Here is a 26,106-nt window from a genome sequence, read left to right as displayed (position 1 = left end):
ATGCAATATTTGTTTTAAAAGCTTGACTCTATCAATGCAACAAACTCAGGACATATATTTACTCCACCAAGGAAGACGAGTTATGTGACGATCGTCTTATGATTGTCTGTGAATCTGTCTGTATGTGCCCAGCATTACTCAACAATGGACAAACGAATTTAAATGAACTTTTCAGAGAAGGTCAGAAATGGCACAAAGACCATCTGATTAGATTTTGGCAGTAATGCTGCTTATAACCTGGATCCACGGATTTGTTAAGGATTGTTAAGCATTTCCGTATCATTGCAAGACAGTGACATGGCGTCACTGTAACTATGACAACAAGTGAATGCAGCGTCATGCTGCCTGTTGACGATCACATGATTGTGATCCTACTGTGAATCCACTGCTGTGGTTTTATCGGGACTTATCAGACTGAAATTATACAACGACTGAGCAGCCTTGGCAGAGTCCTGCACTCTCTGAGTTCTTCTGTTGTTTGTACTGCTTCACATGGATTGTAATTCTGTCCATCTTCTGAACTTTCCTCTTGTGCTGCCATCAGATTAAAATTTAATGACTGGTTAATGATGGGTTAGCTACCTACATCGTCTAAAAGCAGTAAAATATTCTCAAATTCAATCGGGAATAATATTTATTTCTCATTACGTTTGACTTCAGAACAATGATTTGCCCTTAGTTAGATGAACTTAACACTTTCTGTACAATCCTCAATATATTTTAAACAAACAAACAAAAAAAGTTGTAAACATTTTCACAGTGCATCTGAAACTTCACTGACAACAATGATAATAATTTTATAATTATAATGTAATAATATTATCTTAAAACCTTTATAGGTAGACAGATTTTTTTTTTCTCCATATACAAACATACACATATGTACAACACATGACATTCAGCCTTGTCTGTGTCTTAGAAACTGGGGGAGAGGGGCTGTAAAACATCTGACGTGTGTGTGTTTGCATTTCCGTACGCCAGCGTAATACAGTACAGACCACAACAGCAAATCTCCTGAGGGACAAAGTGTTTGCTTTTCAGAGGACAAAGGCGAAATAAGGATTCATACAAAGGCTTAACTGCTGTCGTCAGAAAATTCAGGTTCTAGTTGCATCTTCCTGATTGCATTTCGCTTTATTTACAGTGGATTAGCGCAGATATATAGACCGCAGTGCGGATAGGATTTATGACTTTATTCAGACCTAGTGCAGGCTTTGAGCATCCAGGATGTGAATTATAAGCCACTTTAAATGCTGCATATGGAATTTCTGCTGATTCAGAGTCTTGTGTCCCAAATGGGATTAACAAAGTGTTTGTCATGTTTCCAGGCTACGTCTTGACAGGTAGGACTCAAAGAGAGAAGAAAGATGAATATGTTTAACAAAATCTGCGGGGCCTTACACTGTACTCGTGACAACAGAGGATTTCTTAATGCAGGAGCTAAAGATAATTTCATCCAGCTTGAGCTGTTTCATACACACATCTGATGTATCACCACTTAAATTTCTCCCTAATTACGCTCGCTAACAGTAAACTGCTCATCCAAATGGGTGTAGTCACATCAGACACTTCTGCAACTTGGTTTCTTAATATTAAATGCTTGAATTGTCTGATTCGAATCCAGCAACAAATACATTCCATGGTTAATTGGGAGGTAGAAACAGTCACCTTCATAGAAGCTGCATATACTGTACAACAACATCATAATAGATTAAATTCTCCACTTGGAGTGCTGTGCCCCAATGGAAGCCAACAACGCTGTGGTGGAAAATTAAGCTAAATACAAAACAACCATAAGGGCCATTATAGTACTAGCTGTATAATATTGTTGATCTTGCTTTTAAAATATTATGATTTAATCCATCCGTCTCTCACACATGAATTAAAGAGCTAAAGAAAATGCATTCCAGCTGCAGAAAGACCAGGCAGCGACTTTGCACTAAAACCTTATAATCAAAGCGAGCACTCAGAAGCTGAAATAGCATAAGAAAATAAAACCCGTCATCCCCATTTCAAGACACTGCAAGGGGTTTGTCCATATGTATTTACACAGTTTAGCTAATATTCATAATAATTTATGAATTAAATTTGGCATCTGTACAAACACATAATATTTACATACATGCAACCAGTTTCTACGTGAATGAATAAAGTCAGTGTAGATAACCCAGGTTGGAATGGCTGGTAATACAGAATACACACGTAGGTACTCGGAGAAATTGTTCTTTGAGCAGAACAGAATAGAAAAAAGAGACATCAGAATCAGATCTTCACAGTTTCATTTCCTAGTTTGTATGTCCATCGTTGTCCAAGAGTTTAGCCAAACGAAGGCTCTTCAGCACAGGGCTTGAAGCCAAGTCTTTGATATGTATATTCTTTCCATGGTAACCTGCATATTGGTAGAAAAATATGAGTGTCCAGAACAGCATTTGGGCTTTGACAGTGAGTCTAAAGGTAACTGTAACCTTTGGTTGCAGCATGACAAACAGAAAATTCCTCTTGCGTTTCACCAGTCCAACAATTTTTACATCCTTTTTCTTTCTCCCAAATGTTACAGTCAACACAAAACTGACATCACTCCTGACACAGAGATTAAGTACAATCATTTTGTTTTTTCCTGGGAAATAACTTACCATATCATACTTTACCTAGCCGATTATTACTACTCATTTCATCCTGGAGGGTTTACATCAAGAAACAGAAATGAGCTGGTACCCTGTGCATCCATGGGGTTGTTTCATACATAGTTGAAAATTTGAAGATGACACTACTGTCTCTTATATGACATAATGATTACAATAACTAGCTGTATACATCTGCAGAAAGGCCTTTTTTGTCTTTGCAAGTGGTGCTTGTTTTCACAGTAGTGAGGTTTTCACATGGATGTATGCGTCAGCTAAAATAAACCGCAGCTACAGACAGCCTGAGGCTTCTTTCGCCTCGTCTCACAGTAGGCTCCAGGTTAAAGATTCACACTTGAACTTCACAAGTCAGGATTCATGTTATAAGAAGGCTCAAACTATATGACATGATTGATATAACTACAGATGTTCCATTGTTTTTCTTCATGTGTTGCATTAAATAATTATATCCATTTATTTAAACATCAAATTTTGGGAAAAACTAAAACCAGTCCAGATTTGGTTTTCATAAACTTTGGGTTGCCTGGGGCTATCCCTTGAGGGCACTTCATGATTTATGTTCAGTTCTGCTGTGGCATGGTTTGCACATATTATGCTGCAACGTGGAAAGTAAGAGCATGGAGAAGGCTGATGTCCATACCTTCATCAAATGTTTACTTTGCCTAACCTTAACTATACTTTTACCAGAGATGAGGTGTGATTGAATAAAATAACTACAATCTTGACTACGATTTTCCCTAATTTTAATCCTGTTAGTTACTAGAAAAAGTAGAGGAAGATGAGAACAGAGGTCTTGTCAGGCAACTGGGTTGAGAATTACGACCAAGGAAAGCTGGTTTCAGAATGGATTCAGGAGTTTGAAAGAGCAGCAAAACAGCAAAACACTGCATAATTTAATGAGACACTATAGCATCTCTAGATAGTTGTCACTGCGGCAGTAGTTTTCATCCTTAACCTTGAATGTAAAGCATCTAAGCATGTGCAAATAGAATATGTTGTTGGATACATCATGGTAAAAAACTGAGACAGCCTGTAGTTTTCTGCAGATGATGCTGGGTTGGTCTGCTGGATCCCCCTGCGTCAGTTCAGCAGACTCTCTGAAATGAACAAGGGGTCTTTGTGTTTTCATGCAGTGTTAATGTCAGTCTGAATAAATCTTTAACCCAGAGCTAACAGAGATTTAAGCCCTGAGCTAACAAGCATTGAACCCATGGCCTAAGTATCATGTGAAAAGCCCTGGCGAGGTATTAGTTCAGACAGTGATGGAGATTTAGTATCAATTCCTTCAAGAACTCATCACCACTTAGGGTAGCGCAGTAATTTGAGGAGTGTAGCAGGCAGCAGAATAGACCGCATGTGCTGACCTGGTTGTTTTGCATGACTTAAAGCAAATTATTTTATGACAAACTGAAAGTGAGAACACAAAATGGGAGCCGCTTTTGTAATCAGGTATTTTGTGGAAACTGCGCAGAACTGCAGTCTTCCCTCTCACAATAGTAAAGAGGGGAATAATGTCATGAAAGTGATGCCAGTCAACCCAAGCATGCACTCCAGCAGATCTAATTAATCTTGTCCGTGGCAGGTCTCTTTGTACTTCCATTTGATGACCTACACTGTCAGGGGAAAAGTACAAAACTGCTTGTTGGACAAACACGGTGGTTAAGCTCTAGTATGCTCGCTGGGCATATTTCATTGGAATAATGTAGGCAGGTGCTGAGGCAAAGCCTTGTGTCTCACATGTTAAAAAGTCTTTTGTTGAAAAACAGGCAAGAGGAGCACTAAAGGCAAGCGGTCTATATGCATGCATAGGCATAAAGTTTTTTCCTATTTTGTTATAATGGCTTGAGGAACATGTTAAATGTGCCAGTTTTCGGGTTTTCGATTTTTGTTTGGCACACCAGAACCAAAAGAATTTGCTGATGTGCTATTAGCTTCAGGAACTGCTCACTTGTACTTCTGCACAAGAAGGTGAACTCTCACGGGGAGATATTAGAAAAATACACTCATATACAGTATATATATTTTTTAAAAAATCATATGTTTTTTCCCCACTTCCTTTTCATACACGCTGACATGCTTCGTTAAAGGTTATCTGAACTAAAGATCAGTCGGGTTTATCACCGTTTGGGGTATTATTTTTTAGAGGACTGGACCTTATTACCATCAGCAACAATAACACACGAACTAAGTTAACTGCTGAAATTTGGGAATGTGTCAACATCAGTGAAAATTTTGTCTAATGAAAGATGACACTTTGACCTCTCGCAAAGCTTTGGGGCAGCCAAATTTAATGAAAGCAAAAGTAATTTCCCCCACCCAGCTAAAGTAGTTCCTTGTTAGTCCATTTAGTCTATTTCCTTGTTATGTCCATGTTAGTGTGTTTTCCAGCATCAGTGATCGCCTCGCTGAGCACATAATCAATTAAAATCATCATGAAAACAAGACCCATGGCGTGGAAGAGACAGAATTAGCCTTCTAATGGACAACGTTTGACTGCTATAGCCGTCTTTGTCAGGTTGAGATAGCCCCATGACTGCACACGATTAACCTCCTGCCTCCCTTAAATTAAAGATGCTAATTTGTGAAAGCAACTCTCTCTTCTTATCATCATACCTGTTCAGCATGTTAATACAGTCCAGCTCTCTGTTTACCACTTACAGAACTTAGAGCTTATTGAGCGTTGCAGATAGTTGAATAAAATCCTGTCCCCTGATCATCTGCTTCTATAATTTAGTCGTGCTTTCTCTGCTGGGCTGAGGTGATTGCACATGTGATTAGACAAATGTGGCAGCTCCTTTCCATAGCTGGATTAATGCACAACTCAAAATGTCCATCTTTTGATGATTTGAACAGTAACAGGCTCTCAAAAAGCCAAATCCTTCCTGCAGTGCTTTTCTTTGTACCTCCTTAGGGGCCTTGTTTGGTTGACACACTGTAGTTAAATTAGTTGCAGTTTTGGAAAATTCATTTACCCTCACAAACGAGTAGATAGCACTAATATCCTTTTCGATAACAACGGCACGCAAGCCTGTGGTCCTTCAGTTTGAGGCATGCATAAATAAATAGCTGTCAAATCAAATACGTCATCAAATACAGTACTTGTAATAAACACATAAAAGGTAGTTCAGAGAGTAGAAAGCTTCAGTATCAGTTCCTCCCTCTAAATCCAGCGTAAATTGATTTGCATTTAGTACTCAGTCTTACTCGATGATGATCACTCAAAGTGATCGTATAGTTATTGACACTTGTTAATTTGACCTGATAGAATATTGATGCACACATCTGTGGACTGTTTGGCTTGCTTATCCTCCTGTATTGGCTTTTAAATACAAGATCGTGCGTGTGTGTGTGTGTGTGTGTGTTTGGCAGTATCACATATTTGAGGCATGAGACAAGTTTTAAACTTCAGAATTTTTTTCCTTCAATCAGTCTTGATCCTTTTAGTTTTTAATTATATTTTCACTGTTACCTAACTTGCTCTTAGTGTCTTTCAGTCGTCATTCTTGCCATATTTTTCTCCTCTCATCTTTTTTTTCCAGACTTCTCATTGTCTAGCTCTGTTTGTTTCTCTAGAGGAAGTCGCTCTGCATCTCATTGGAGAGCTGACTGACAGCAACCTCACTGTGCTGAGATCCTTTAAGAATCCTAGCAGTTTGCTGGGGACTGTCTGTACAGTTTCCTCTGGGACCAGTGGCTGTTTCAGGGCAAGGACAGTGTCTGCAGGTCCTGTGGTTTTCCGGCAGCCCGTTGGACAACCTTGTAGAATTGCACTCTTCTTTGTGATGAGATTGCCTGCACGTTCCCTTCTGTGCAGAGCTGTGCTGGCACAGACATTCACAGAGTGTCCTTCTGCACTGGGCTATATCCCGACACAGGGACTTACGGAAATTGGGCTTGAAAACCAGATAGACAATAGGGTTGTAAAGGGTGGAGGACTTGGCAAAGATAGCTGCCAGAGCAAAAGCCATAGGTGGTACAGTTGCTGGGTTACCGAATGCTGCCCACATGGACACAATAGCATATGGACTCCATGCTGTCAGGAAACCGATGCAAACTGCCACAGAGAGCTGAAAAGACACACAACAGCACACAAAAGACATTTATTGTGTGATCAAGAATTCATGTGGAAAATGATATATAATATACGTAATGGTGAAAAGTGAGCCTATGCATTTACCTTAACAATAAGTGCATGTGCATTGGTGATCTTGTTTTGCGGGGACATGTGCTGCTGTACAGCCTGCCGAGAGCCCCGGACGGTCAACAGGATGAATGTGTAGGACAGAAAGATGACAGTGCAGGGCACGATGTAACAGAAGAAGAAGAGGCAGATGATGTAGCTCATAGCCACAGGATTTTGGCTGGGCGCGTGCCAGTTGATGCAGCACGCTGTGCCATAAGGCTCAGGTCCATACTCGCCCCAGCCCGACAGAGGACCTACAGCAAATGCTCCAGCGTAGCACCAGATGCAGGCGACCAGCAAGCAGGCATGGCAGTACGAGAATTTGTTACCTGAAAAAGAATGGAAGAGGGTAGAGGCAGAGGAGAAGAGTTTGGGGAGTGATTACTGACAGATGAGGACATAAAGGAAGGATACAAAAATAACAGCACAGCAACAATATGCCAGTGAAGCATATTGAGTCTTGTTACCCGATGCTGATAACATTCAACGAGTGAGGAGGAGAAAGAGGAAGACAGAAGGAGAAGGCAGTGGAGAGATATGGTCCAATAAGCGATGATTATCTTGACACGAAATTTCCTAGGATGGACAGGTAGATTTTGGTGAGGAACTTTAAACTGCTTTAAACACAAGTAAAAATCAAGATAAATGTATCTTATCCTGTTTTCCAGCCAATGCCCACTTTACCTCAGGCGTGTTCCGCTAAAGGATCACATGGTTCACAGGAAAGCACATGTGAAGTCAATAATGTTCATAATGGCAGCAGCCCGAACATAAATATTATTCTGCATATAGAGTAGCTGTGCACCATGTTTGCTTTGGGCCAACACATGTGAGGAAAACCACTTGAGAAGCGAAGACATTTCCCTGCAGTCGTAAAAATCCGAGCCTTGTGCACACAAGACCCAAAGAAACATGGCTAGCACTGTTTGTCAGCACTGAATCTAAATGGAGAAATGTTGAACTAAAAGGCAAATGTAAAACAGAATTTTTGCTGTCATGAATCATGTATCTGAAGACAATAGACATATTGTATTCCATTCCTTGCACTATATTTTTATAATCACTTTGTTCATATAGTCCTTTTCTTAATAATGATATTTTTTTCCAGTTTGCATGATATTTGCACGAGAAATTACGTTGGTAGAGAGAATCTACCAATTTGTGTCTTGATTAGACACAAATTTGTGAGTTCACAATGATAAAATGAATCATAAAACTGGTGGTTTTCTACATGTATAAAAAAGATATAGCCTGATTACTCAGTGGTTGTTGGAGTTGTTGAGATATATGTAATCAGGGCGGCGACATGGCTCAGTGGGTAGAGTCTTGTAACTGGAAGGTTGCTGGTTCGATCCTCGGCCCGTCGTGCTCATGTCGAGGTGTCCCTGAGCAAGACACCTAACCCCTAATTGCTCCTGGTGGGTCGTGGTTAGCGCCTTGCATGGCAGCTTCCACCATCAGTGTGTGAATGGGTGAATGTGATGTATCATGTAAAAGCGCTTTGGATAAAAGCGCTATATAAATACAACCATTTAATCAAAGTAATGAGTAAATCTAATTACTGAAAAAAAAAAGTACTACTAGGACCAATTAAATATAAGTGTGGTGCATTTCTAACATATCATTATTTTTGCTAGTATGACAAGCATGCTAGTTATTTTATTCCCACAGACACCGGCACAGCCCTCACCATGGTCTACTATAATTGATTTAGGAAAGGACTTCTTCACTGCACTCACTGAGGACGAGAACACAGCCAGCCTTATCTATGGCACCACACAGCCTCTTCAGCGGGATGTCAGCCCCTCTTACAGTTCAAGCTGAGGGTGGGGGGTGGCGTATGTGTCCCGTGGCACTCGTTGAACTGTGTGGTGCTACGGAAGGAGGTTAGTTAACCATTACAGATGGCTTTTATCTGACGTGGAGGATCCCTTCACAGATCACAAACTCCAGCTATCCAACACGAAGGATTTAACCTGAGCTCTTTTTATACAGAGAGCTAAACTCAATTTTGAAGAAAAGCCCTCAGATATTTGGTCTTATTTTTTTAAAAAAAGGGGTGTACCAAATATATACAAAATATCTTTTTCTACTGATTCATTATCGCAGCTATGACTGAGTATCTGCACATACCTACCTCTGACCTAATACCAGCTCCTCTTTGTTCTCAAATCTAGATCCTGTGTGCCACATTATCTGGAAACTCTTAAAAATATTTTCATATTAAGTTAAGTGAGGCCAAAGATTGCTTCACAAAAATGTTGGGGGCTTGCTATGACTGACTCAATGAATTATTCATTTATTGTAATTGGTAGTGGAAATAATTAAGTGTTAAATATGACACTGACAAAATGTGCACACGTATTTAAAGGTGCAATTCCAAGATTGTCGTGGAGTCATCTGCAGTAGCCAATTGCCATGTACTTACATTCTACATTCCAACTATGCAGCCTCTCAGTTTTGTAGTTTAGTACTCCCACTTTGCCCTGCATTGGATTCCGAATGCTTTTGGATGCAATCCTCTCTCTCCATTCTCTATACACCGCTTTATCGTCACTCGGGTCGCAGGGGGTGCTGGAGTCTATCCCAGCTGACTCGGGCAAAGGCAGGGGACACCCAGGACAGGTCGCCAGTCTGTCGCATTCTGTGCAGCCCTGGATGCAATCCGTACTCATTTATTTTGAAACCCTTTCCCACTTCATGCAAATCGACTATTACAGATCATCCACAAACACAAATGAAGCCCATGACTTCTTTCACCACAAGACAGAGCTCCACTTCAGTTTCTACCAGCAGGTTAAACCGGTAATGTCCACCAGAGCCACTTCTACGGCTGGCAGGAGAAACGTGACTTACTGATGTCCTGCATCACATCATCTACAATCATGCCAATCAAGCCAGTGGCAGTGAAAGAGCCCAGCTGTACAGTAACACCTCTTAATTGACTGTAGTAAAGAAGAACGGTTGTGTTTTCAAGCCGTTCCTGAGCACTTTTTGCGGCATGGCAGAGCATATTGCCATGCTGGGGGAGGCTGCTTGCATCGGTAGTAACTACAGTTGTGAAAGTAAGGTTTCCCAGCACAACATTGCATCGTAATGAGATTGTCAAGGTTCACTTCAGCTGTCAGTGGTTTTAAATTTGTAGCAGATTGGTGTAATCTCATGAGGAACCCTTTTTTTGCTTATTTTTTGTGAGCCACAGTTCACATTAGCAGATACTTCTTGAGATTGACAGACTTAAAATGTTGTTTTGTAACTCTTAGCCTCAGTTAGTTGTTGTTGATGCCCGCAGCGTAATAATTCATACACTTTTCCCAGCACATTCTGTGAATGCTTAAAAGGATCTGAATATGAACAATGTTGATTGTCCTTGATGATAATTGTAATTTGGAGATTTGGCCATTTTACTTATACATAAAAGCAGATAATTACATTCTCTGAGGAGATTGTTTTCAGTCTCTCAGCAGGATTACAAAGAACTACCAAACTGATTTTCATTGAACTTGGTGGAAGTGCAGCATAGGCAAAGCAAAAACCTATTAATTTTTGATGCTGATCTGGTTTGCAGAATCACATTTCATAGAAGAATGACCTGCTGCTCATGGTGCTTTATTGTCAACAAATGGCACAAGTTGGTCAGGAACAAATGCTGCTGAGCATCTGCAATGATTGTTTGGATTGTCAGTGGCGTCTTTTTGCTTGTAGGAATCTGCATTCTTGTTCAACTAGGAGGGGTGTCTCTCTGTCCCACTGTATAAACTAGTTTAGAGGCAAGAGGACAGCATATTTGTACAAGGTTCCTTGCAGGGAAGTCTCATAAAAGTGTAATTATAAGTGTTCATTTGCATTTCAAACACTTTTTTTATTTGTGATGCTTGTAGGCTCCTGGGCTTTAGACTCTGCATTATACACGGTGTTCCAGAGGAAAACAGACAAGAGAAGCTCTTAAAAAACACAGCCTTCAATTAGAGTGTGCCCATTAGCTTCAATAGTTAAACCTACAAGAGCAGGGAAAACATTTCTGCCTCCATTCCAGCAGAAGTTGGATGCAGTCAAAGCTTGTGACATGTAAGTGGTGTTTGCTGCTCATCAGATCCATACAGTCTCCTGCTGTGACCCATCCAGACTGGCAGCACCACAGTTCTTCGGTCTTCTGTTATGTCCTACTGGTTCTTGCTGTGTTGACTTTTCCCCTGACCAAATCCGCTTTCCCATTATAGTAATCATGCTATGTTATGGCATGTTTTACCTTGTGTACTAAGTACTAAAGGTTCGATTGATACAGTATGCACCAGACTGCCTCTGTTCTGTGTACCCCTGCGGTGTGTATGCGTGAGTGTGAATGTGTGAAGCATATAAATGGAAACATTCTGTGCTCCAGGAAGCAGATTCCTGAAGTGAGGAATCCGTACTGCAGAGTACAATTGTGCACCCATTCATTGGGTAAGGACAGTTTCTGAATTAAGGTTGGTTGATACCACTTCATATGTTTTGCATAGTCAATGTTCCTAACAGTGATTTATGAATTATGGATTCTGGCTAACCGGTACTATGACAAATTATTAAATTTTCACAGGAAGACAAAAAAAAAACTCAGTTGGATGTTTAATTAAGCAAATTAAAAGTGAATAATGAGTCTTGACAAGAAATTAAATTGAATTAACCTTCTGGAAAAAAACTGATAGAGAAACATGTCGTCAACAGAAGTGTCTGGAAGAACCAAAAGTGTATTTAAAAAGAGAGAACTCAGCTGTCTGCACTGCTGAGAAATTTGGCGTAAACACAGGCCATTATGTAAATAAATCCTCAGTGGCTACAGTGGCATAAAGATTAATTACTCTTTAACAATGTGCTGCTTGAACACTTTGCTGCCTTAACATTCACATGTGTAAACAGCGAACGTTAGGAGAGGTAATGCTCAGTGAAACTGCTTGATAACTATGGTGTCTCATATTTCCTCTTTAGTTACAGTGTGGTCATAAGCGAGTACTTTTTTTAACACATGACATTTTGAGCTCTTCTCTCGGGGTCAAGCTGTATTTTAAGGCCAAGCAGTTGTGGTGTTTGTAATCTAAGCATGGATCTATCAGAGCTCCTTGTACTGTCCAGCAAAACCTTTGGTTACTATGGTTTCAAGAGGTAATGGTACCATCTAATTTTACAGATTTGTGGGAGTAAAACTCTCAGAAAAATGGAAAGAAAGTGAGCTAGATGCCAGGAGAAAAATGAGCACTACATAAGGTTAACCTGAAATAAAAATCTCTCTGTAACTGTCAGTAATTAGTATGCCCTTAAATAACACTGGACCTCGTGACTTCTTATTACTATGAAGTAAGTAAAAATTAACATCTACAGGTTAAGCATGAATGTATTTCCAGTAACATTCCATGAAAAAGCCACTTCCTTTACACCTTTGCCCTCTGTGTTGATTGTGTTTCATTTTGTCAGAGCGTTGAAAATTGTGCATTTTTACCACATTCAGTTAGTCTCAGGAGAGATTTGATTTTTTTGTGTTTCTTTCACAGTCTCAAAATGTTTTACCAGTGCTCATTAGCAAATGCAACATTCCAGCTACAGTAGCTAGGCTTTGTTTTTAATTGTGACTAAAGAAAATTTCATTATTTCTGTATTCATTTTCTGTCCCCTCTATGGGAGTTCTACCAAAGTTACCTAAGTTGCAGATCTTTGGAATGTGGGTGAAATCCAGTGCAAACCCACACAAACAGAAGGACTCCCACATAGACTTGGGTTCAAACACAGGTCCTTCTTGCTGTAGGGCAACAACACTGACTGCTGAGTAACCTTTCTGCACAGAGGCTACACTTTCATAACATTTAACACAAAAAAACACCACTTGTGCGCTATGGCTGAGCATTTTTCCACCTTGATACTGCAGTGCGTCAATCTTTTACATACAATACCCTTTAAAAACAATTCTTGCAGGTTGTGACTTCCTGTATCATTATTCATCAGAATCAGTTTCCAGTCAAGCATTTATGGCCATTACTCCAGTATATCAACTTGCCATTGTGCAGCCTAGTATAGTTTCACAGTGTTGAGCAGAGTTATAGGTGAACTGGTGAACTCCAGCCATAGACTGTATGTAAAATATGTATATAGCGACATCACCCATTGCTTTGTGCACTACTGTTTTAAAACCTTCAGAGATTATTTTACTGGGATTATTTTACTTACTTCTAAATATCTAACTTTGATACACAAAAATTTGTTTTTAGGGAATAAATCAACAGGAGAGGAAAGTTAAGATGTTCATTCTGTAATAAGTTGTTTGAAAATAACTTCGACAAGGCTGCCTCAGTCACTTGCTTTGCAGACTTCCCTGGTTGCCCCACCTGCAGTTCTTTCTTGCTGCAACACCTCCCCAAAACCTCACCAAGTCTTAGTTATCAAACCCTGCCTTTGTGTGTGCTGCATTTGGGTCCATATACTGGATTCTACTGAAAATAGAACTCACTGTAATGCATTTGAACAGCAGTTATGAAGTGCTTTGACTATTTTTTTTTATTTGTATTGTTACTTTAAGTGTACTCGAATATCAAACACTCGACTAAGCCTAACTATTATCTATGCAAACCTCGAGCAAGTGACTCTTGAGTGAACATGTAAGGAAGCATGGCTGCTCTCAAACGTCCATATTGGAGAGACACTTCCTGTTGAATTCATAGAAATCTTTTTCAGAAAGAGTGTCATGAGAGATTTAAAGATTTGACTTCATATCAATGTCAGCTCTGAATGGTGTTATGCTCAACAGTTTTATGATATTTAGGTAGCTCATGTGCTTTGTAATGACTTAGGAAAAGCTTTCTTATACAGCACTCCTGAATGGTATGTAAATATGTAATAAATGTTTTTAAAATCCATTATGTTATAGTTGAAAGCAAAAGTACTTGAAAGTGTTAATGTATTTGAAAAAAAACTAAAACCCTCACATGGACACTGATAATGACAAAAAAAAAAAAAATACACGCTTAAAAAAATTTAAGGCATAAAGTTAAAGCTCTGGCTTGTTCATGAGACCTAAAGCATTTTCACCAGTCTGTAGACAGAGGTTATTTGTGGCTCTCAAACTGTGAAAAGAAACAAATTAAATTTCATGTGCAGTACTCATTCACCCCGTTCTTCTGTAAAATTAACAACAATCGATTAGTCAACTCTTAAAGCATCGATTTATCCAAAACATGCCGCGCAAAGACTTGTTAGTGTTTCAAGTGCAAGAACTTGGTGAGGAAATCATTACAAATGGAGGGGATAATGTTATAAGGCCTCGTTATTTACATCTTATTGTGCTTAAAGAGGTTTAAGTATAGCCTTGAACATTCACATTATTGCAACCTCGCCTCTCTTTCTCTGTAATGAGCCCTTAGGCTGCTGGCCTCGCTACTCTTCAGATTCAAGGTTCTTTTTTGCCTTCAGGGCAGGGTTAAATGATCAACAATGTGGTGATCAATATCTATTTAGTCATGATCAATGCATTAATATGATGAACTCTTCTACGAAATTCTTGGACTTGAAAAGTATTCTCTCTAAAATATGTTCTAAATTACAAATATGTAGACAAATCGAAGGTTCCTATCAGATTTCACAGTTTACATACTGTATGTGTTATTTAATGAAAAAATACAATAACAATACAGTGCAATAATATTAAAATACATGTCCATAATATCAAGAAACACATAAGCTGAGGAATTCTTTACATAGAATAACATAACTGACTATATAATAATCAGTCTGTAGGCTCAAGGTGTAAATTCAGATCAAGGTGCATTCAAAACCTTTTTGCATCCAAAGTGTCACTGCATCAGTAGGAGGGTAAAGTCCTGCATTTCAATATAATATATTGTGTGACTGTGATGATGAATGAATGATCAGTAAAAGCATAAAAAACTGGTTGGGTTACCGTAGTTTGGGCAGCAGACCTTGAGCCAGCAGACGCTAGAGAGCACAGTGAGGTTGGTCAGACTGCACAGGCCAAACAAAACACCACAGAAGGCATAGGCAATGCAGGTTGTGTGATTGAACAACCACCTGAATGGAGAGAGAAAATAGAAAAAGGACATTTGTTACTAGCTAACGTCCTGATAGGAAGGTTTCTTTGCAATCCCTTCCGGTCAGTTTCACAATTCACATCAAGTAGATGAGACAGCTAATACATTTTCTGGTCATCCCCTGGGTCGCATACAACTGTTGTGAGCAGCGATACTTTTTGACCCAATACTGGAGCAGATGACATCTATCAGCTACACATCCTCGGGAGAGCAGAGAAGCATACAGGGAAGGTCACGGGATGAAACAGGTGACATATGAGAGACAAACATGGCATGTGTGAGCATGTGTGACGTTTTCAATGCAATTTTTCCATTACATTTTTCATACTGGATGGAGAATGTAATGAGAGTAAACCAAAATGATTTTTTTGGACCATCTACCAAAAAGTGGTATTTTTTAAGAAACAATAAAATATCTTTCCTTCATTTCTAAACATTTATGTTAATCTAGCAAATACTAAATTATCAAACAATTATGAAGCTGATTATTGTGCTTACATTACACTGCTAGCATAACACAAAACATGAAAAGTAAATCTCTATTGTATTTGCACTAATGCTACTTTACAACGTCAGTGTTTCTTCCACAGAGACTCAAACAGAGAATGTTGTTCTTGCATCACCACCACACCGAGCACTGCTGTGATCCTAGTGTCGTTTTAGGAGAGGATTAACAGTAAGCGGCCATCTAGAGGAAATGGAACAACTTATTCACTTCTCAGTGGTGCTCGTTTTCATCCTCTCAGGCTGCAGATTAGCCAGACAACCTTCACCAACAAGGTGGGTCGCGTTTTATGAAGCCCTCAGAGGCAAAACCCCAAAAATCCCTCAGATCTCAGAGCACACGGTAATTACTAAAAGAGTGTCAAATCAACATTTCTCATCAACATGAAGCCTCTTTCATTCTTTGGCAGCTGAATGGGACATTGGAGGACGTTGCTTAGAGAGATTTTAGAAAGAAATTCAAACTTACCATAAAAGTGAATGCTACAAAAATACAATCTTGAAAACTAAAATATTCCTTTGAAGTTTATCTCCATTAGAGATGTGCAAGAGATGCTTGAAAGACCTTCTCAAACTTTTATTTTTGATTCCACTACCTAAATCTTTTTAAAACCTAGTCTAGAAATTCCCTGCCTTAAAAACAAACCACTGATATTCATTTTTCAAATTAATAATACAAACTAAAAGCTCAGGCTGTTAGAAACCTAAAATTGCCAGAGATAACGAGTGCATGACCTCATTGTCCTCAGTGACAGCTTCAGCCCAGCGTTTCTAACCATTTGCTAACTTTCACTCTTTGTTAATCTCTTTGCCATACATTGCTCTGATTGTGAGCATGACATAGAAGATGAATAGACGAAAGCAGAAAGAGTCATGGAAACCAAAACGGTCACTTACATGTGGGCAAAGGCTGAAGGAATTGCAAGTGGAAACAGGGTTATGGTCATGCCCAGGTCGCTGATGGCCAGGTTGACCACAAAGAACTCTGCTGGCTTCAGGGAGGACTTCTTTCTATAGGCCACGAACAGCAGGATCCCATTCCCCAGCACAGACAGCACACCTGGGAGACAGGGTGGCAGAGTAAGCGCTGTTGAAGTCCACATTCTAGCAGCTGAAACGTGCAAAGCTGGGAGAAAATAAATAAATCACTCACCAAAAATGGTGTAGAGCGTTCCCATGAGGAAGTCATTGTCTTTAGATATTCTGGACACGAGCAGAAATGTTTCAGAGGCATTTCCCATCTAAAACAAAAATGGAAAAAGCAGAGAAGAGTAAAGACAAGAGAAAAAAATCTTTGTGTGTTTTCACCTTCTGGCAATAAAAAAAAACTAACAATAACTTAACAATAATCTTTGGGGGGGAAAAAGAAACGATCTTGTGATTCATATCATGTTAATAGGTCTCACAATGTATATCTCTCACAACCAGACTATTTAAACTGAGAAAATGCAATAACTGACTAAGAGAAATGGGTTTGAAATTGTGCTAAATGCTCTGCTCTTTCACCAATTTTCTTAAAGTGGCCACAGCAAATGAAGGACACCTACATTTCGACCTGTTTCTTATTTTTTAGTCATTGGGAACCTACACACAGTCTCACTGAAGAGCAGAAAAGACACGAGAGAGCAGAAATTAAATGGTATCCTTTGCTTAAAAATCCGCCTTAGAAACCAGGCAGTAATTTGCATACAGAGCATGACCTGCTGTCAGTACAGTATTCATTGTGGCCCGACAAGTTGCTGAGGCGATCTTTCTGAAGGAATTCATGAGCGGAGAAATCATGAAAATATATTCATAGCCTTTCTATTTACTCAGTGCCTTCACCTGTACTTACACATTCAAGGGAAGAGACAAGTTGAATCACCCAGGGTTAAGAGTGGAGCTGCTTGTGAACAAATCCCCATTATCTCACACACTGGAGATTATCTTCAAAGAAGGCCTGAGGTGGGGACTTTTATGTCATTTAGAGTGGACTTTCTACTACAGTTTTATGTGGCTAAGCATGGCTTGTAAGTGGATACAGTCCTGTACTTGCATGTATTTGCATATGGATTTAGATATGTGTGTCTGCTATTTGCACCACATATCCATCCATCCATCCTCTATACACCGCTTTATCCCCGCTAGGGTTGCAGGGGGTGCTGGAGCCTATCCCAGCTGACTCGGGCGAAGGCAGGGGACACCCTGGACAGGTCGCCAGTCTGTCACAGGGCTACATATACAGACAAATCACACTCACATTCACACCTACGGGCAATTTAGAGTACTCAATTAACCTCAGCATATTTTTGGACTGTGGGAGGAAGCCGGAGTGCCCGGAGGAAACCCACGCATGCACAGGGAGAACATGCAAACTCCATGCAGAAAGATCCCAGGCCCACCCCGGGATTCGAACCAGGGATCTTCTTGCTGCAAGGCGAAAGTGCTAACAGCTACACCACTGAGCAGCCCTGCACCACGTATGCACCACCTAAATTAAATCTACAAAATGCTGCTTTTCTAATTTCCCATGTATAAATGATCACTTTAATGTTATCAGTCATTATTTCCCTGTTTCGTTAATACATGCAATTTATACTGTAAAGCTCCAGGCTATATTTTTCAAACTTCCACCTGAAAAACCTTTGATATTTAGTCAATAGAAGCTCCAGCACTGCGAGGCCAGAATGAAAAGCCTTGCTCTATGAATCAGAAACACTTGTGAGAAATTTGAAATGCAGTAAATCTTCTTATCCTTCTCACAAGGCCAGAGGAAGATTTGGAAAACTCCAGCAAAAATGATGTGAATCAGACCAAAAATGACACTTTTAACAATGAGTCAGGGACACTGATGTTCTTAAAGCTGTTCTAAAAACTGCCTCTCTGCCAAATTTGATGCAACAGAAATGAAGCACAACAAATTCTGCAACTATTTTGGTCACAGTAGTGCCAGAAAACCTCTTTGGTGATTGTGCTGCACTTGCCAACCTTACCATAATGGGTTTAATAGCAGGGGTTGCCATAGGGGTTAATGATTTTCCTTTTGGAGTATGTCATAGGTTGTGTTTGCTGCAACATTCTCTATAGGTACTTTTTCCTGAATCATGATCATGCCAGGACTCTTAACGTGGCCACAAAGAGTGTCTTGTTTTATGATGGTACACCAGCCTTGCCTTTTCACTTATGTGTTTCCACTGCTGTTTAACAAGGCTGAGGTCTGATGACTGCGGACAGAAAGGACAGGGTGTCAAGATGCTTTAAAAGGCCCTGAAGGTAGCTTAAGATGTCACACCAGCCGATGAGTTCACACATAAATCAAAAACGCATAAAGAGTATACTTGTTTCATGCAAAAATACACGATGTGCACAGATGTAGTGTAACTAATGAGGGAATTAACATGTCAACATTATGACCAAAGCAGACTTTATTAGTTTATCTGTTATCCATATATACAAAATGTGCAGGGTTAGTAAAATGGAATACATTTAACATTTAACTCTATCTCCAGTCCAGTCTTTTTCCTGCTCTGCATTTGCTAAAACAACTTAAGCTCATTTAGATTTCGGGATGATGAGACATTAATGAAGCCCTCTGTGATTGTTATGAGGTTGAGAGAGTTAATGATGTCCGCTGGTGGAACCGAGTGATGAAAGAAGCGTTCACATCATTCACTACAAGCACACAACACTTTTAAGTGCTCCCTATCTTCAACTCTTTCCTACTCAGTAACAATCTGGCATATTCCCGTTATGAAATATGGTTATAAAGCAGAAAATATGCTGCACTTTCAGTACTTCTCATGTCTTGCGTAGGTTGCATGTTCATTCAACTTGTCGACCGGCAATCTCGCATTCATCGCCATAAACTAAATGATGTTTACGTCTTCCGTTTTCTTTTCTCCTCTAACTCAGCTTCCTAAAGCTTGTTGCCCTTTCAGCATCTCTGCAGCTCCACAGGAATATCTCAAAAAAAATGAAGATAAGATATTACTTTCTCTTTTTTTCCCCTGTCCATTGCCGAAAGTAAAATTCAAGTTTGCCAAGATGCAGCGATTGGAAATTGGGTTGTGTGAGTAATAATGAAAGAAATGTGTTCTTGGTAGTGCACTCAGAAATTTATACTTGACTTTGTGTGTGTTTCTGAGCATTTGGAGCAAATGGACTGCAGATGAAAGCCGAGCAGAATTTCTGTTAGAGTTTTCAAGGCCTCATTTAGCATCTAAATATTTTTATTCAGGCTTCGCATCATGGTTGGATTATCAGTAAGTCTTCTCTAAATGTCTGCAAATAATAAAAAAAATATACATTTCTCAGCTTTTCAGCAGGAGTTCTTTTGTGTTTTTCACACAATGTGATGACACTGTATAAGTCTGTGTATATACTGGTTTCCTGGCTTCCTCCTCTATAAAAGCATATTCACGTTTGTCCACACAGCTGCAGAGAAGCTCAAATCGATCATCAGCACAATGCATGCTGGTTAGATCTTTATCAAACTGACACTCATGTCATGCAAACATAACAGTATCCTCAGGAGATCAAGGCGTCTGCAGCTGTCTTGAGCCATATTCCACAGGTGTTTTTCACTGGCAGTGGATGATTAAAAAGTTCAGTTTATGATGTGAATTGCCTGACTCACCCTTCAGCTAAAACTGGTTGATTGAACTGACATTTTATATTCTATAAAACACGATATTTTATAGAAAATCATCTGTTTTCATTTAATTGAAGGGATTTTCATTTTAGTTAGACTTTACACCTTAAAGTTTGTTTCAAATGCTGAAGGATGGTGTTGACCTTTACCAGAGAGGTTGAATACATAAGAAACACATTAATATGTCAGTATATATCCCAGTTCTCCCATAATGTATACAATCTGTCATTGTTCCAGTGTACAAGCATTCTTGAAGATTCAATTCTTCAGGGAGTATGTGATAGAAAACGTTTGGTTAGAATTCTTGAAATAGCGTTTACATATTTGACAGTCTATTTATCTGACAGATCAATATTTAAAACTATTGTCTGTTCTTCCTTGCCGTACTGTGACTTTTGATTTTTTTCAAAAAAGATTTTCAGAAAACCAATTTATATACAGCGTATTGATAAATGCATGCTTTACTACAAGTTATGTTGCTGCCACTTCACGCTGGGTTCTTTTCATGGATTCTCCGTTCTTTACTGTAAAACTAAACAAACAATCAAAAAAGCAAGTGACTGCAGTATTCAAAACACAACTATTGTACAGACAATTCATTGTGAGACTTTGGGTGTGTGGCAACAGCTAATTTAGCATTGAGCAGAAATGAGGAAAAGACTAAGAAATTCCGGTAACTATCCTTCTATCTTAACCAGCTCCTCCAGATAGTTTTATATTTCAAACTTCAGTCTTTATTCCCATTTGACCCTGACACGAGTGACACCATTTAAACCAATTTATCTGGTTTGCAGAGGCCCCTTTGGAGCCACAAGAGGCTTTACACCTTTTTATGCAATATGTGGTTGTGGCTTGCTTCTCCGTTGAGTAAGAAATGGGTTGGGTTCCTGTTTAACTGTGGAAAATTTGACATTTGGGAGATGAGTGTTCAACGAAGAGTGACATCACAGTGTGAGCAGTGATGTTGCAGACTGTAAATGTAAAAGTAAAAAAATCACGCGGTAAGACTAGACCTTCCTGACTGGATATTTACATCACTGCCTACTTCCCTTTCCACAATCTGTTCTTGTCAGGGGTGCATAGGGCAAGACTGGATTAACAGTCTGAGAGGATGAAGAGAGACTCTTCAAGTGAACAAGAGGCAGAGGAGGGAAGCGGAGCAGGAGAGGAACCCTTGCTCACCCCATTAGTTTGAGAGGGGAGAAAGTGCGATAAAGAGTGACGGAAAGTCATAAAGTGACTGTCAGCCTGAAGCTGAATGGCGGAATTGAGGCTAATCATTGTAGAGGACGTCTGTGACAACTTAAGCCCTGCTGTCATACAAATGGAACTTACAGTCTACGCAGACACAGACATGCAGATGCACACTTGCAGTGCCAGAAAGAAAGAGCGAGGGCAAAATTGTCAAGGAGACTGAGGGAGGTGGAGATCGCTGTAAAAGAATTGGAGGCTGGAACAAATAAGCGAGGACAAGTGAAGGATGAGAGAAATCCTATAACTGAAACTGTCAGAAGTGCAGGATTGAAAGCAGAATGATGGAGATTACCCATATAAAAGGGGACAAAGGGACAATTTAGTACTATTGAAAACATCCACCCAGCACACACATGTCATTGAATAACTGTGTAGGATGCAAAATCGGGTAAAAAGTTTAAGAGAGACAGATACAACCGAAAGTGAGGTTTTCTCCTGAATATATCTAGGAAACAGATTTCTATGTCTCCCATACACTGATCCCATGTGTTTCCATTAATGATTTCAACTAGACACCTTTACTGTCAGGCTTATCTTCCTCTACCCCACCTAAAGCAATTAGCCCCTCATTTTCCTGTCCACTTTCCCAGTGTTTTTGGAGCATATCTGAAAATACAGTTCAGTTCAATTCAATTTTATTTGCATAGCAGCAATTACAATTCAAATTGTTTCAAGACACTTTACAGAACCCATATGCCTGAACCCCCAGAGCAAGCCCTAAGGTGACTGTGGCAAGAAAAAACTCCCTTTTAACGGAACGAAATCTTGAGCAGAACCTGGCTCACATGGGAGGGACGGATCTACCGCTGGCCGGTGGGTTGAGAGGGACAGAAGAGGGGGAGGGTGTGGGAGAAGAGGCAGGTGGGGAGCAAGGAACATATAACACACAACTGGATACATGCATGATAAGATAGATGATACATAGAGAATACAAGCTTACACTGAAACTGATTCATAAGTTTAGTGTTATGATGTAAAGCTCTGACATTAAATGTACTGCATGTATAGCTGGTGAGTAAGATTCAAACAGTGTGCAGATGAGCATATCAAGTATGGTAAGGGCGATGCAGAGTAGATTGGTGGTGGAAATTGGCAGCTTGAAGCAGTGAGCTGGAGGAAAGACAGCAGCAGCATCCCTCATGGACATGATGGACATGACTTTGGACGTCTCTGGACTACAGAAAGTGACTTTGAATGTGTGCCTGATTCAGTTAAACAGTACGTTAATCATTGTCATTGCACACCAACGGGCAACCGTGCCTTCACCAAAATGCATTTGTGTTTACTCAATATATTCTGTAGGAAAGTACTGCCAGAATTGTGATTGCTTGCTATTATTTTTCTATTTTATCCAACAGCAGGTTTCATGAGCAGCATTCAGTGTGCTTGTAGGTTTGGGCTACTGCTCATCACAGTCAGTGTTGACTCTTTTTGTACTTAATCTACTTTCCTGATCTCTGCCGCGTGCTTTGAGTTGCTTAAAATGGACATAAATTGATTCTGAGAAGGGAATTAAGGGGAACCAAAATGAAATTGTTTTTCTGTGTAGTTGACAGACTTTTTTCATTGTAAAACTCCCCTCATTATGTTGATTTAAAAAAAAAAACTAAACAGTATTTGTTGAAGAAATCAAAAGAAATGAGACACCCATTGAGATACTGATCAACTGCATTATCAAATTCCAGGTCAGCACAGCTACTCTGTGTTTCTGCCTTAACACTATGCTAAATATCTTTGTCCTTTACCATCTACAAACTGACATGAGTCAAGGACACATATTAAGTGAGTCTCCCACGGGTCCCAGACAACCTGTGAGCCGACCTGTGAAACCTCAACTTTAGGGTTTATCACACTCTCTCATACATAATTTTTCTACTACATTAAATCCATCCTCATTGTTCCTCAGTGCTGTATCAACGTGCCAAGACATTGCATGTGATTTAATGCTGATCGCCTCATTCATTTCCACAAGTCATCACTCATCCAGCTGGCATATATCCTCCTCAATCCAAAACCATAATTTATCACTGCATGCTTCTTATTCCTTTCATGTGTTACTGTTATTCTTCAGAGGCACTATCTCCAATATGCAGTTGGCATAGTCTCATAGGCATAAAGCTATCTGATGAATAACAAATGACCGAGTGCAGACTGGAGGAACAATAAATATAGTTTTCATCATAACTTGGACCGAAGTGGAGCGCAAATACTTCTAAACACTGTTTAAACACCTAGCTGTCGAATGCTCATATCTTTACTCTGTCGTGCATTTGTTGAATATCATTTCTAGTGCACATTTAAATAAGTAATCTAAAACTAGAAAAAAAGAAGAAAAAGAAAATATATAAGCCAGCCTCCAGAGCTACGGATGCAATCATTTTAAACCTTGAAAATCAATCCTCAGCATCGCAGGCTGCCTCCATAAGATATTCATGGTTGTTGGGTTTTTATGAAGCTGAATAGCTTACTATTGTATCAGCTGGAGGAAAAAGGGGTTTTCTGATTGAGTCATGAGTACTGGTGTTACATTATTTCAACCTTGTTGAAATAAAGGAATTGATTCACTTTTCAAGGTCAAAGATAGATGAGATAGGAAATATACTCCAAAGTTGCGGTCTGAGAGCAAGTTTCTTTGAACTGGGCATTTAATGAGCCATTACAAGTCAAGTTAGACTCATGAATAACGAGTCTAAGTCTTGCTACGGTGACCTAAATTGTTCCCGATATCAGCTCTGGACTTTTCATAGTGCTACAAACATTCAGGCGTTTTCAAGAGCTGAGCAAAGTCTGCACTCAAAGAAATGATACAGTGGGAACCAGTTACAACAAATAAGCATGATTATGTAAACAGGACATGAGTGATTATCTTTTTCCCCCAGATATTACTGATGAGAAAGATACAGAAGACTAAGAAAGCTCCTCCTCTATTCCAACTATCAAGCTTCTGTTTTGCTCTTCCTCAGTGTTTCGCCTCTTACCCTTGTATAATCAAAACTCTGAATTTATTCTCCTCTCCATAACCCAGAAACAAATGCTGATGCATGTTTTCTTTTTTTGGCTGCTCTCCTGTTGCATAGACTGGAGAAGACACTCCTGATAAATCATTTGCAGTAGGACACACAGGTATGACCTTCACGGGGAGTCATTTTAGATTTGAAAGGTTAGCTCACGCTGAGCTCACTCTGGTCACGGCACCGGTCCAACTCAAAAAAACACAACAGGGGAGTGAGAAACTCAAAAATGTCAATGTAACGGATATCATAACTCACAATAAATGTCACAGTTGGTGATAGCTTCTAACTTGCAACATTGGCAGTAAGTGTCAGCAGTTGTATTTTCAGTGTTGGGTGCAATTCATATTCCAGACTTGATCTACATCACCTCTGACGGCTTCACTTCATCGATAACGTGTCCATTTTTGATGATCAAGTGGAGTGGAATCTGCCTTTTGGGGCTCTATTTTGACTTGTTCCCTCCGATCCTCAGTTCCATTCCTCTTGGCACTTCCTGCAGTTTGGTCCTTAGTGAGAGAGGAAACAAAACAAGAAAAAGTGAAAAAAAAAAAAACCTTTCGGATTCACCCCTTCTCTCCCCTTCCCCTCCACCATTTTGTGTCTTCAACTTTCATCCTCATGTTTTCCCTGCAGTCATTTTAATCTGGTTTCTCACACAAACTTTGCTTTTCTCTCTTTCATCCCCCTGGTATTGTTGCCTTTCCAGTGAAAAAGGAGCACACAGATCTGGGTGTTGCAGACTTGTGTATATCTCAGTTGATCTGCCTCTGTTGTGAACATTCTGTTGCCATTCGCACATTGATGGTGGAACCAAACACAGCCAGTACAGTAGTCAAGCATCTGTGACTTTAGGACTGTGAATCTCTTCAACAACCACCAAAAGGCTGACGGCATCAATATTTTTGATGTCATGTGTTCATGTGCACTTTTTAGAAGTTTTCAGAGTCACATTTTTTCCCTAGATTAGCATTTTGAATTATATATAACATATATGAAGTGGACTGAAATATGATCCCTTCTTTATTGTGAACTTTTGTATTCCGTACATCTTAGTTTGCTTTTGTTGCATCGCTGCTCTTCTTTTGAGGCAGCTCTGCTCTACAGTGCAGCATTTCGCTTGCATCCAAATGAATTTGCACGCTTCAGCGAATGGTTCTGACTCAGATTGCACAGCGACACAATGTTACAAAAGTTTGATCTCTTTTGAAATAGTAAACAGTCGTATGCAATACATTGAGGTAGAAGCTTCTCTGACCATCGTTTTCCATCCTTAAAACGACAAAAGTTCCCAGCAGCAGGTCTCTTATTAGAGTAATTAATGACTGGCAAATAATAAGTTGTTGTCTGACTGAAGAGCTCTCTGCAGGCTGCGTTCTGCAGCAGATCTTGTCACATCGGTCCTGCAGTAACCCGTTTTCCTGCGTTTCCCTTTCAGGTTCCCCATCCACTTAAAGTAGATGTCTGTTCTCATTTACCCACTAGCTCTGCCTGTTTGTTTCCACTTGTCTCATACCAGTGTGTCAGTGTTGCTGTGGCTTTAAAATGTTAATTCACTCAGGAGATATAGTGCTTTAAATGCTATTAAACTTAAAAGTACAGTTTAGTTTGCATATACAGGAAAACATTTGTAATTCAGTATGTAACGAAATAGCTATAACTTAAAGATAGACAGTGATTTTCACCCAAGATTGGATTTTCTGAACTCCAAGGCATATGATGGCATTTAATATGCTACAAACTAAACATTCTATATTGAACGTCTTTGAATTAGCAAAACTTCTAATCTCACATTGATTTTACAAGAAAGGAT

At 39.6% G+C, this 26,106-nt stretch overlaps 1 protein-coding gene across 1 annotated transcript in view; it reads right to left on the bottom strand.

The window, feature by feature from the left end:
- Positions 1-616: 616 nt before the first annotated feature.
- opn7b (opsin 7, group member b) overlaps positions 617-26,106 on the bottom strand; it is a 58,995-nt gene continuing 33,505 nt past the window's right edge. Inside the window, exons 2-7 of the mRNA XM_022190175.2 lie at positions 24,664-24,802; positions 16,552-16,639; positions 16,296-16,458; positions 14,747-14,874; positions 6,820-7,154; positions 617-6,709 (exon numbers count right to left, since the gene is read on the bottom strand). Coding sequence (XP_022045867.1) covers positions 6,212-6,709; positions 6,820-7,154; positions 14,747-14,874; positions 16,296-16,458; positions 16,552-16,639 — 1,212 coding nt within the window. The 5' untranslated portion in view covers positions 24,664-24,802 and the 3' untranslated portion in view covers positions 617-6,211. The remainder of the gene's footprint in view (positions 6,710-6,819; positions 7,155-14,746; positions 14,875-16,295; positions 16,459-16,551; positions 16,640-24,663; positions 24,803-26,106) is intronic.

This window comes from Acanthochromis polyacanthus, chromosome 6 (assembly GCF_021347895.1).
Source record: "Acanthochromis polyacanthus isolate Apoly-LR-REF ecotype Palm Island chromosome 6, KAUST_Apoly_ChrSc, whole genome shotgun sequence".
Taxonomy (NCBI): Eukaryota; Metazoa; Chordata; class Actinopteri; family Pomacentridae; genus Acanthochromis; species Acanthochromis polyacanthus.
Note: the sequence above shows the minus strand (reverse complement) of the source record. Positions and strands in the feature narration are given on the sequence as shown.